We start from the raw sequence: 13,392 nt of genomic DNA on the forward strand, positions 1-13,392 counted from the left end.
GCATCCATATACATGCTTCTGTGCATATTGGAACTTCCATACAATGGTAAGAAAACAACTTTATGCTTTCATATAACAAAATGCAACTGTTCTACACAGGTGATCTTGCCTTCTCCTCAACGTAGGACACAGTGCTGACAGTCATTCCCAGGTTTGAAAAACAGTCCTCTCTCTTTCAAGGCTACATCCATTATTCCTCAAATTGTCTTGGTGGATTAGACAATGCCCAGTTTGTGATGGGCAACTCAGGCTGCAAGGTCACTTGATACCCTATGGTTGGCGGAAGCTGTTTCTCAAGAGACATCTGAAAAATAAGGCATGGATCTATTCCAAAACTCTGGTTTTGCGCGGTGATTCTCCAGTCAGGGCTGGCTAGAGGTTCCCTACAGCGTCAGCATTTGCAGCAGGTCATTCGAGTGAACTCGGTCTGCTCAGCCATAAAGCCCAGGTGACAGCCCAGAGCTTATTTTTAATAAGAATCACACCACACAGAAAGATTTCTATTAGTAAAGCTTTCCCTTGGAGTGAACCGTTACTCCATTAAGCCAGTTTAATTCTTTGGTCACTTTTCTAACAATGCAACTGTTCCCAAGTTTTCTGTTTTCATTTTCATTTTTATGTACTTTTGTTAAGACCATTGTTTTCCATGAGGTTTTATGGTGGAGTTTAATCCAATTTAACCAGTTCTAGCTTTTACCCTTGTAAGTTGTAGCTTTTACCTTTGTGGGCTTGCTTTTGTGGCTGTCACCTCCTCCACAATTTATTTTCCCCAAGTCAGATTTGGCAGTTCAAAATCTAAGTCTTACATACCTAAATTTGTGTATTTTTAACTGTTGTCAGTTAATTATTTCCAACAAAACACAAAATGGATAGAGGATTAATAAATTTATATTTTTTAGCTTTCCTGTAAGGAAATTGTGAGCAAGTTCCCTCAGATATTCTTGGATTACTTCACATCCAAAGTTGGGGTATTACTTCTACTCAACATTTCATTCTGATAACTTTGTATGTGAGCCATCTACACAGTTGGCAAATAAGAGCAAAACATCTTCAAAAAGGGCCTTGCTTTGCTCAGTTGTGATAGATAGCTAATAAATATATTTGAGAAGGAGGATTTGGAAGGCTCCACAGAATGAACTAGACCCTGAAGTTGGAGAAGGGTGTGGTTGGCAGATACAGGAAGAGCAGTTAGCCTCTCATCTATGGCTAGTGTTGCCCAGGTCTGTCACCTCCATCACAGGTCTGGAGCAAACATCCACTAATTTGCTGCCATGTGCTGCACAGCCACCATGTGCCCAGAGCTGGCCTAGGCACTGAGAACCAAAGCCAAGTCACAGAGGTCTGCAGAGCACTGAGTGGGAGAGGAGAATGTGGGACAGGGAGGAGACAGCCCAACAGCTCTGATGGCCAAGAGATTCATCAGACCTTGGGCACAGGCTGAGGGGTAGAAATGCCAAGCTGGAACCAAGCCCCATTGAGATATTCAGAAGGCAGCTGTGTATTCAGGAACTGCTACACATCCTAAGAAGGACAAATAAAAACATATATGGCTACATTATAATAAAAACTGATGAATACTAAATGTGGAGAATATCTTAAAAGCCACCCGAAGAGGGGGGAAAGATTACTTCCAAAGGAGCAGCAATAAAACTGACAGCCAACTTCTCAACAGAAAAAATATAAACCAGAAGACAGTGGAATTAAATCTCTAAAGTGCTAAAAGAAAATAGCTGCCAACCTCAAATTCCATTCTCAATGAAGATATCCTTCAAGAATGAAGATGATGTAAAGGCATCTTTGACAACCAAAACCTGGGAGTGTTGGTCACCTGCAGACCTTATATTAAAGGAAATGCTAAAATGTGTTCCTTAGGGAAAAAGGAAATGGGAAATCTGGGAAGATGGGAGCTAAAGACATAGGAAGTACTGGAGAGGGATTAAGGAGATAAATGTGGATTGATCTAAATAAATATTGACCATTTAATAGTGCCTTATAGTTTTAAAATAGGATTAAAGTACATAGCAATAGTAAAAGTTGGGATGATATAAGTGAAATTAAGCTATTCTAAAGGTTTCTATTATCTAAGAAGAGATAAAAATAACACTTTGTATTAGACTTTGATAAGCCATGGATGCATGTTATAACTTCTCAGGTAGCTACCCAAAAAGCAAAAAAGTACAACTACCAAAATAATAGGAGGAAATTGAGTAATAAAAATTTAATAATGGTAAAGCTACAATTCACCAGGAAAACATAATAATTATATTTATGTATTTCTAATGACCTAGCTTCAAAATTGATAGAACTAAAAGGAAAAGTAGGCAAATCCATAATGATACTAGGAATTATGCCGCATCTCTCAGCAGCTAGTAAAACAGACAAAAAATTGGAATGTAAACTAGTTCAACCATTGTGGAAAGCAGTATGGAGGTTCCTCAAAAAACTCAAAATAGAAATACCATTTGACCCATGAGTTCTGCTCCTAGGAATTTATCCTAAGAATGCAGTAGCCCAGTTTGAAAAAGACATATGAACCCCTGTGTTTATTGCAGCACAATTTACAATAGCCAAGAAATGGAAGCAACCTAAGTGTCCATCAGTAGATGAATGGATAAAGAGGATGTGGTACATATACACAATGGAATACTATTCAGCCATAAGAAGAAAACAAATCCTACCATTTGCAACAACATGGATGGAGCTAGAGGGTATTATGCTCAGTGAAATAAGCCAGGTGGAGAAAGACAAGTACCAAATGATTTCACTCATCTGTGCAGTATAAGAACAAAGCAAAAACTGAAGGAACAAAACAGGAGCAGACTCACAGAACCCAAGAATGGACTAACAGTTACCAAAGGGAAAGGGACTGGGGAGGATGGGTGGGAAGGGAGGGACAAGGGGGAAAACAGGACATTACCATTAGTACACATAATGTAGTGGGGGGGACACAGGAAAGGCAGTATATACAAAGACAAGTAGTGACTCTATAACATCTTACTACACTGATGGACAGTGACTGTAATGGGGTATGTGGGGGGGACTTGATAATAGGGGGAGTCTAGTAACCATAATGTTCAAGTAATTGTACATTAATGATATCCAAAAAAAAAAAAAGAAGAAGAAGACCCTAGAAATAGTGTGCAGGTAAGAAAGTATGCACACACAGGAGAAAAGGTGGTCAAAACCCAAAAGATGTCAAGTGCTCGTGAGGATGTGGAGAAACTGGAACACTTCTAACCCTGTTGGTGGCTATGTTAAATGGTGCAATTGCTATGGGAAGCAGTATGGCGGTTCCTCAAAAAATTACAAATAGAACTACTGTATGACCCAGCAATTCCACTTCTGGGTAGATATCCTTGAGAATTGAAATCAGGATCTTGAAGAGATATCTGCACACCTATGCTCACTGCAGCATTAGTCACAATAACCAAGAAATGGAAACAACCCAAATGTCCATTGACAGGTAAATGGATAAAGAAAATAAGGTATAGTCACACAATAGAATATTATTCAGCCTTTCAAAAGAGGAAATCTTAACCTTTACAGCAATGGAGATGAACCTGGAGGGCATTATGTTAGGTGAGATAAGCCAGCCACAGAAGAACAAATACTGGGTGAATCATTTGTAGGAGGTACCTAGAATAATCAAACCCGTACAAGCAGAGAATAGAATGGTGGTTACCAGGACATGGAGTTGGGGAAAATGGGGAATTATTATTTAATTGGTATAAAGTTTCAGTTACACAAGATTAATAAGCTCTAGAGATAGTGCCTGTAGTTAACGATATTGTGTGGCGCACTCAAAAACTCGTTAAAAGGGAAGATCTCTGATGGCGGCGTGAGTAGAGGAAATCTCCTCCCAAAACCACATATATTTTTGAAAATACAACAAATACAACTCTTCCTAAAAAGGGAAGATCTCACATTAAATGTTCTTACCACAAAAAATGAAAAGATGCAAGGAAACTTTCGTGGATGATGGAAATGGTGTTGGTTTCATGCATATAACCAAACTCATCAAATTGTATACATTAAATATATGCAGTTTTCTTATATCATTTATACCTCAGTAAAATAGGAAGTAAAAGTAAAAGGTAAAAAAAACAGACAAAAAATCAATAGGGACATAGATGCTTTTAAGAAAATGGTTTACAAACCTCATTACTCAAATAAGTAGAATACTACACCAACTACAGAACACACATTCTGAACTTTTAAGTGCATGTGGAACAGTTACCTAAATTGACCGTGTTCTGAGCTGTATATATAGCAATTCTCAAAAAAATTCAAAGGAATTTAAATCAGTTATATTACCTGATGATAGTGGGATCAAGTTAGAAATAAATAATAAAAGATCATAACTAGAAAATACCTGTATTTTTGGAAATTAAGCAAAATGCTTCTAAATAACTCATGGATAGAAGAAGAAGTCACAATAGAAATTAGAAAATATTCTGAACTGAATGATAATGATAATACACTTTAGGGAGCAGTGAAAACCACACTTAAAGGGGAAAATGCATGTATCAACAAGGAAGAAAGGCTAAAAATCATTATGTAAGCATAATATCAGGAACTTAGAACAACAAATTCAACCCAAAGAAAGTGAGAGGAAGGAAATAAGAGTGGAAATCAGTGAACTAGGAAACAAACAATAGAACCATTAATACCAAGAACCAATTCTTTAAAAAGACTAATAAGGTTTGATAAACTAGTGAGACTCATCAAGAAGAAATATAAACGTTATCTGGGATGTAAAGAGGAGACATAACTACAGAACCTACAGTTTTACGTAAGAATTATAAGTGCCACTCTTAGGTATATACCCAAAGGAACTGAAGGGAGGGACTCGGTTATTTGTACATCCGTAGCATTATTCACGATGACAAGAAGGTAGAAGTAATCCAAGTATCCATCAACAGATGGGTGGATAAACAAAATGTGGTCTCTCTATATATAGTGGAATATTATCCAGCCATAAATAGTAATAAATTTCTGACACATGCTATAACATGGATGAACCTTAAAAACATTATCTAAGTGAGATAAGCAAGACTCAACAAATGTATGATTTTGCTCAGATGAATATCTAGAATAGGTAAATTCATAGGGATAGAAAATAAAGGTTACCAGGGGCTGGAGGGAAGGGGAAATGGGGAATTAATGCTTAAAAGTTAGCAAGTTTCTGCGGGGAAGGGTGGTGAAAAGATTTTGGACATAGTGGTGATGGTCGCACAACATTGTGAATGTACTTAATACCACTGAACTGTACATAAAAGTGGTTAAAATGTAAATCTTTTTATGTTAAAAACTATATGGATATTATGAACCATTTTACACCAAAAATTTTGGAAATTTAGGTGAAATGGACAAATTCCTAGGAAAACACCATTTACCAAAATTAATACAAAAACAGATAATATGAATAATTCAAATGTCTGAAAGAAATTAAATATGTAATTAATAACGTTTGCACAAAAAACACTCTGCGCCTAGGTGGCTTTACCAATGGATTCTACCAAGCATTTAGGAAAAAAGAATAGCAATCTTACTCTTCCAAATAATGATACTTCCCAACTCATTTTATGAAGCTGGCATACTTTAATACCAAAACCTGACAAATACATTACATAAAAGAAAATTACAGGCCAATTTCAGACCATAGATCCAAAAATCCTAAGAAAATATTAACAAATTGAATTCAGCATATGTAAAAAGCACAACACATCATGACCAAGTAGAGTTTGTTCCAGAATGCAAGGTTGGTTTAATAACTGAAAATCAGTAAATATAAATTTGCCACAATTAGCAGAATAAAAGAGGCAAAGCTTATGATCATCTCAAAAGATGCAGAAGAATTAGACAAAAGTCTGATTCTTAATGAAGTAACGGGAGTCCCTTAAGACTGTTGCCAGTGGCCCACAGGCGTAGGAGTGACTCTGCCTCCTGGGATGGAGGCTCTGGCATAAAGCATCACATGTAGAGAGAACGCAGCAGCGCCACTGGCTGCCCAGCGGCATGCCTTTTGTCCAGCTGACATCACAAGCACAGTCTAGGGCTGGTAATGCTTGAATTGTGATGTCGAAGCAAAATTGCAGGCAGTCTTTGAGGAGGAAGGGCAACTTGTTAGGGAGACTGCAAAACAACAGCCAAAGGGAAAGGTGAGAACATGGTTGTCAGACCCCAGGAGATGTGAAGGGCTCGGGTGGGGCACCCTGGACTGATGGGGACCTCCCAGCAGCTGGTGAAGTGGGCCCAGGGGCCAGCTGCTGCGCCCGAGTGCCGAAGGCTTCTCTTCCCTCCCACCACAGGGCAGCTGAGCCTCTGGCTCTCCTGGCCATGCAGAGAGTTTCACATAAGTACTTGTGCTTCCCACCTTTCATCTGAAGGCCCAAGGAAGTGGCTCCGTTCCCTTGCATTGTTGTGACAACTTCCTGCCCATCTGCCCTCTTGTCCAAGATTTGTTCTAGGAATTACTGGAACAAGGAGAACACGATCCCCAATGTTTATCCCCATGTGTTATGTTGACCAATGATACAGTCCCTTTACCCCGTGAGCAGACAGCTGCTTCTAAGAGAACTGGTGTACCCCTCAATGGTCTTCAGCTCCTGCCTTGGCTTCTGCATGGCTTTGCTTTATCTCCCAAGGGCCAGTCCAGGACCACGTCCCAGCCCTTCAGCCTCCTGCCAAGCCCTCAAGACCTCCCCAAGGCCAGCTCCTGATGGGTAACAGCAGCCTCCGCACCTTTGAGGACCAAGTCCTCTGTTGCATTTGCCTGGAGGTGTTCTGCAACCCAGTCACCACTGCCTGCGGACATAACTTCTGCATGGCATGCCTCCACAGTTTCTGGGACCACCAGGCTGCCACGGGGGGGATGCTCTATTGCCCCCAGTGCCGAGAGAGCTTCCCCTCCAGACCGTGCCTCTCCAAGAATGTCGTCCTGGAGGAAATGGTGACCTGCTTCACCCAGGCCAAGGGCCAGACCCTGCAGTCCCCACAGAAACTGGCCGGGCCCAGGGATGTGCCCTGTGACTTCTGTTCCCCTCAGAAGCTCAAGGCCATCAAGTCATGCCTGCAGTGCATGGTCTCCCTGTGTGAGCAGCACCTGCACAGTCACTCTGAGGACCCGATGTTCCAGGACCACCAGCTGCTGGATCCCATGTGGGATCTCAAGAACTGCTAGTGCCGGAAGCACCACAAGCTGCAGCAGGAGGAGCGCGCCCACAAGGAGGTGAGGCCCGGAGATGGGGCTGGGAAGGAACCAGGGGACTCATGCTTTGGAGTCTTTCACAAGCCCTGGCCTTTCCTTGGAGAAAAATTATGCAGCTATTAAAGCGATGGTTCGTGCCATGCCATGAAAAGTGCTGGCAAGTTAAATGAATAAGGATCCAAGATCACATGTATGAATCCTATGCTAATTTTTTACACAGAGAAAGGCAAGGCCGAAAGCAGACATCAGAATACAAACATGTCATGTTAGGGTGAATCCCCTCCTTTCATCTTTTTTTCAAATTCTGTTTGATATATTTGTAGTGCTTTTTATAGTGGAATACTTACAGTCTGGACATCCTGTCATGTATGTTCTGTAGCAGTCCTATTCCAACATAGCCACCCATTAATGTGGCAAGGAGCTGGTGCCAGAATCTGAACCAACCCGCCACGCTGTTCAGCTTAGCTGGCACTTTTTTCATAGCAAGACTTTCTCAACAAAGGAAGCAGTGTGTTGATTTACAGTCTGGCATTAGATTAGCTTCTTATTTTGGCTGTCAGCAGCAGTTCATGGACAGGCACTGGAAAGCACAGTTCTGTAATATACTATCAAACATGAAAATGCCAGTTGCAGAAACAGGCCGACACTAAAGGCTTCTGTGGGAGGCCTTGGGAACAGCTCTGCTTGGGCCTGGCAGCATTGCCCCAGAGAGCCCAGGGCTCCATTCTGATGGCCCCTCCATGACCCACAGCCTCCCATGTTTCTCAAGCCACTGAACCCTCCCCAGCCCCTTCTGTGACCTACAACTCTGTGGTCATCACTGTCAGGACTGATTGTTATGAATGGGGACACACTCTCAGGGAGTGAGAGAGGAAGAGCAGAGGGGAAGACCTGGGGCCATCCACCCTTCTGCTCTGCTCTTTCACAGTCTCATTTAGGCCTCTTAAGAAAGTAAGAGGTTATGTCTCTTCTGGGCTTTGCCAGGAGGCTGCTTGCAGAACGGCTTCTCTGAGGCCACCTCTCTGAATCAGGGGCCTCCTCCACCCACCCTCCCACCCCAGGTTAAGGTTTGGAAGATGCAGGCCAATGTGGAGAACCAGATGCTAATCATCACCTCCAACAGCCAGAAGCACCAGGAGCAGGTGGCCTCTCTCTCGGTAAGGTTGGCCCATGCAGGGCCCAGGCCCAGGCTTCCCCAGCACCCCGTGCCAGGTTTTCGGGAGCTCTTAGGGCCAGGAGTGGATGGTGTAGGGCCAGAGATGGATGCCTAGGCTGGCTTCAAGCTATGACAATGGGAGCATGCAGGCAGCGCTCAGAGATGCCCTTCTCCGCTCCCTCCGACTCCCTCCTTGCCCCGTCCTGCCAGAAACTGATCCAGACAACAGGCGATGAGGTGAACCGCTGCTTCTCAGAGATCATCCAGGAGATCAAACAGCTGCAGGGGAAGGTCTTGGATTTTGTGGAAAAAGAGGTGGCAGCTGCCCTAGGAAAGTTGGGCAGCTCCATCCAGCAGAGCCACAATCGGCTCCTGAAGCTGGAGGGGGACAGACAGCATCTGGCTCCACACCCTGCTCACCAACAGGAGCGACCAGCAATTTCTGCAGGCAAGGCCCCGCCATGCTGTCGCACAGCTGCGCCTGGGGGTCTCTCCCTGCGCACTAAGTGAAACCTCAACCCGGATGGGGGAGGGTTCTTGACTCTGAACAAGAAAAAATTCTCAAGCAGGTTGGACAAGTGTAAGGAAGGAAGGAATTCATTAAAGTGAGAGCAGCAGTGAATGGCAGCCCCTGTGCAGGTGGCAGAGAGGAAGAGCAGGGAGGGAAGGGAAGCTCACTGAACTGCTCGGCATAGGGCAAATCCCTAGCCAGCTCCTAATGTCAGAGTCACCTGGTGTCCAGTGTCCCCTTGAATCTGCACGGCGTGGGAACTAAGCCCCTACCATCCCAGGATTTGGGGCAGCTGCAGAGCACTGGAGTGAGATTATGTTCCGAGAATTTCCACTTCCCTACTGGTCTGAAATAAAACAGGGAGAGAGAAAAGGATTGTGCCAAGACTAGGAAGCTGAATGAAACAGCAAAATAACAAACATATTTACCACCAGAGGCTGAGGTTGGCGAGTTCTTGTCTTTATCGTGGAGTAGAGTTCAGATACAAGTGCAGTCAGTTTACGCAACAAGAAAGTTTATTTGATCTCAGGAGTGTGGGCGACTTCAAAGATGAGGCACCCTTGAGGGTTTAGGGCTTAGGGTTTTCTAGGGCCTTTTGGGTAGGAGTCAGCATAAGGCAGGATGTATACAGGTGATTCATGAAATTTTGTCCCAAGTATAGGGTTATTTGGGTGACTGTGTTGGTCCAGATCAGCATTCTTTATCCCCATAGATTCATTTACACTTTGGAGGTCTATCTCCTGTCCTGGTTACAAAGTTACTTAATTGATTAAGGGGCTGGAAGAAGAGGAAGAACAGCATACAGATTAAGTTAAAGAATAAGCTGGGCCTTTTTCACAGGCTAAGTAGATTTTACAATGACATGACCCCTGTCTCATGTCTCTGCCCTACCCCAACCCCACCCTCATCTCTGCCCCTGGCCCTGTCACAACCTGCTGTGCCCCTCTACCCACAGACACCACATCTGCCCAGACCTCCAGACCTTGGGGGAAGTGATCAGCATTTGGAGCTGCATCATTTCGTCCATTCCCCTGACTCAGGGCACCTCCCCATTCCAGGTCATCCGTCCTGAGCTTCCACCAACACCCTTGGCTTCCTCCTCTACCTCAGCACTCAGCCATAACTACCTTCCCTGCCTTCATTCCCCTGGGCCAGATGGGGTATTGCCTGGGATTCCGGGCATCTGAGATACTCTAAGTTTCTACAGACCGCTGGGACCAGGGCTGGAAGTGAGACCAGAACAACCTGTATGGCCTGGATTGAAATCCCTTTTCCTTCCTTGGCCCTGGCCTGGCCCAGTAGCCTGGTCAGGTGCTGCTGCAAGATGGTACCAAGAAGGGGGCTGGCAGAGAGCCGGGGGTGGCCACAGACTTCACTAGGGATGGGGCACACCCTATGCTTGGGGATTCCTAGCCCAGATCGGTCTTCAGTGGCTATCACACCCTTGAGCAGGGCTATTGCTCACCTTGTCCCCAAGGCACAACAGGATGCATTTGGCAAGGTTTTTCACTAAACTCTTAACTCAAAAGAAATTCTCCAATTGTTTTCTAAAAATCTGCTTTACTTAACACACTAGGCCACAGTGCATTTGGCAAAGCCCCAACCGAAGTTATTCAAACAACCAGAAGGAGGGGAGAGAGATGTCCAAGTTTGGAATCAGGCAACTTCTCTACCTGCCCCATGATTCTGGGGACCACTGAGCCCCTGGCATAAGCAGGAGCTCCTGGCATCTGCCTGGGCCCTGGCTAACAGGTGTCTTCTCCCTGCATGCAGGAGTTCCCCAGGCTGATGCACTTCCCAGTTTGCAAGGAACCCCTAATGGGCATCAACTTTGAGGAGAAGCATACCTTCCTCCACTTGCCAGAGACCCTGGCAGAGCTCCAGACCCAGCTGGGGGACGTGGGTGTCAGCTTCATCAACCAGCTCCTCCAGAAGGGTCAGTACCTGGCAGCCGGGGGCCATGGGAGACTCACCTGCATTGGGGTGGGGCTGCCCTGCAGGGCGGTAGTTGTGGTTCCAGGCACTTGTAAAGAGCCCTGCCTGCCTGTGGGCACCTTCCCCTGGTGAGGCCGTCTCCTGGAAGCCCATGCTTCTCTCTGGAAGGATGCTGGGCTCTGAGAGTGTCCTCACAAAAGCCTCCCCCCCCTCCGCCGTCTCCTCCAGGCATTGAGATGAACTCCTTTGAAGTGCTGCCCCCAGCTGTGGACAGGAAAACACTTCTCAAATGTGAGTCCTCAGAATCTCCAGCCCCAGGGGTGGAAAGGAAAAGAGCAGGCCTCTGGGTGCATCAACTTCCCCAACCCCACCTCCGTTCAGGCCAGGGCCAGCTCTCTCTTGCCCTGACCTAATACTCATCAGGTCTAAGCCTGCAGCAACCAGGCCCTGAAAGGAAGGGGCGAGGACTGTTCTATTGCACCTCCAGGGTGGGGCAAGGCCCTGTGCACTGCCCAGAGGCCACCCTGCACCTCTCCAGACCTTGTGTGCACAACTTCTGTTCTCACCTGGGTGCCCACCAGACCCTGTGCTTCAGCCGAACCAGCTTGAATGACCCTGTCCGTTTCTTCCTCTGATGATCTCCCTTTTCATTTGATGCCCCTGCAGCCCCTCTCCCAGGTCGGGCTGGGGGCCACATCCCAGTGACTTCTCTGAGATCTTGTGGGTCAGAGTGGCTTTGCCTCTGAGTTGCCTCCACCAGGAGCCCTTGACTCTCCCTCAACCCCCTTCAATCTTGAGGACTGAATGAATGAAGAGGGAGATGACGTTAGGGTCCAGTGGGGGCCGGGAGTGGGACTCTGTTCTCAACTTCTGGACAGGTGGACCTCTGGACAGCACCCTACTCTTCCTTTCTCCAGACCGTCAGTGACCCTGCCACCTGAGTGGGGAACTTGGTTGGGGAGAGGGCAGAGGGACACTTCTAGGAGGCAAGAGGGTGGGGGATGGAGGCACTCGGTGATGTCTATGCAGCTGCCATGTAACTTAGCACCCCCTTGCTCTGCCCGGTGCCTGTGACCCTGGCTCCCCTTCCCACCTCCCTTCCCCCAGGGTACTGCAACCTGAACTTTGACCCCACCACAGCCAGCGAGGAGCTGTTGCTGTTCAAGGAAACGCACTCAGTGCTGAACCTGGGCATCCTCTTGGAGGATGTTGCCGCCGCGGGCGGCCCCTTCCCAGGCTTCAAGCAGTGGCCGCAGGTGCTGTGCTCGCGCGGCCTGTCCGAGGGCCGCCACTACTGGGAGGTCGAGGTGTCCAACTCGTGGGTGTGCCTGGGCGTCACCTACCGCCGCCGCCCAACGCTCAGCGGCCGCCCGCGCCGCAACATCGTCCACCTGCTGGGCCGCAACCCCTACTCGTGGTGCCTGGAGTGGGACTCGCTCAAGTTCTCCGTGTGGCACAACACGCAGACGGTGCTGCACGGCGCCTACCACCCCACGCTCGGCGTGGCGCTCGTCTGTGGTGGCGGCTGCCTCTCCTTCTACGGCGTGGCAGGCGGCATGAGCCTCCTCTACCGCTTCCTCGCCCCCTTCCTGGAGCCGCTCTACCCCGCGGTCATGGTCAGCAGCGCCGCCTCCGTCACGCTCAGGCAGCGCCCGGGGCGTAGGCGACGCCAATAAAGCTGGGCTGCAGCTCTGCTTGCGCAGGAGGGTGGCCGTCGCGTGGCGTGGCCCAGGGAACCTGCCTCCAACCCGCAGCCCGGGCCTCCCCTGAGGCGCCCGCCCCGGGGCCCCGGGAATCCCAGGACGCAGGCGGAGCCCTCCGTCCCCGCAGCTGCAAGAGAAGGGCTCTGAACCAGGCTGAAGTTGCCCCGTGACCAGGGGACAGTCCTGGGCCCGCCGGAGCGGGGATTCCTGACCCAGGTGGGCAAGCCCCCCCACCAACTCAGACCTGCAAGCCCCATCAGAGGCCCCTGGCCTTGGTTCTTCAGGCTGGTCCTGTCTACCCAAAACCAGGGGCTGCTCAGCACCAGGGGCCCAGGGACCTGTCCCCAAACGTCTTGTGACTGAGAGTGGGCAGCGCATAGGCCAGGGGGCTTCTCCAGGACTCCTCCCCTCCAGGTGGCACCTGAGAGACTGGGGTAGGGGTGTTCTGTCTGAGTACTGGGTTAACTGGGGGCTGGGAGGTTAATCTGAGGAATCCAGGCCTATCTCAGATCCAAAAGAGTAAGGCTGAGGGCCTAGGACCAGGCTAGGGCCGCCAACTATTGCCTAGAGCAGAGCTTTGAACTTCTCTCACCGCTGGTGTTTTACAGCCAACAGGGGGCAAAACTGGGGCTGTCCTGGCGGGCAAACCTGAAATCACACCTCAGCTCCTCAGTGCTTCTGAAAGCTGGTTTCCACCCAGGGCCATAGGCCCCCCACCACTCAGGTCCCAGAGGGTAGCACTGCCCAAAAGTACAGGGGCTCCCTGCACATCCGGGCCCCTGCATCCCAACCTGCCCAGCAGGCTGTGTAGAAGTCTGCAGGAGAGGCTGGACCCAAGCCAGGCCACTGCCCCAGGAACCCTGAGGACTCTGTCCCC

At 47.8% G+C, this 13,392-nt stretch overlaps 1 protein-coding gene across 1 annotated transcript; it reads left to right on the forward strand.

Moving 5' to 3' along the window:
* The first annotated feature begins 6,169 nt into the window (after window positions 1–6,169).
* Window positions 6,170–12,631, forward strand: LOC118919784 (E3 ubiquitin/ISG15 ligase TRIM25-like). The gene is given in 9 exon segments (XM_057499540.1): window positions 6,170–6,192; window positions 6,312–6,355; window positions 6,648–7,231; window positions 8,272–8,367; window positions 8,577–8,753; window positions 8,755–8,814; window positions 10,651–10,813; window positions 11,041–11,103; window positions 11,920–12,631. Coding segments are annotated over 9 exon segments (1,779 nt in total). The 3' UTR covers window positions 12,489–12,631.
* Window positions 12,632–13,392: the final 761 nt, after the last annotated feature.

The sequence above is a fragment of the Manis pentadactyla genome, chromosome 4 (genome assembly GCF_030020395.1).
Source record: "Manis pentadactyla isolate mManPen7 chromosome 4, mManPen7.hap1, whole genome shotgun sequence".
In the NCBI taxonomy this organism is placed as follows: Eukaryota; Metazoa; Chordata; class Mammalia; order Pholidota; family Manidae; genus Manis; species Manis pentadactyla.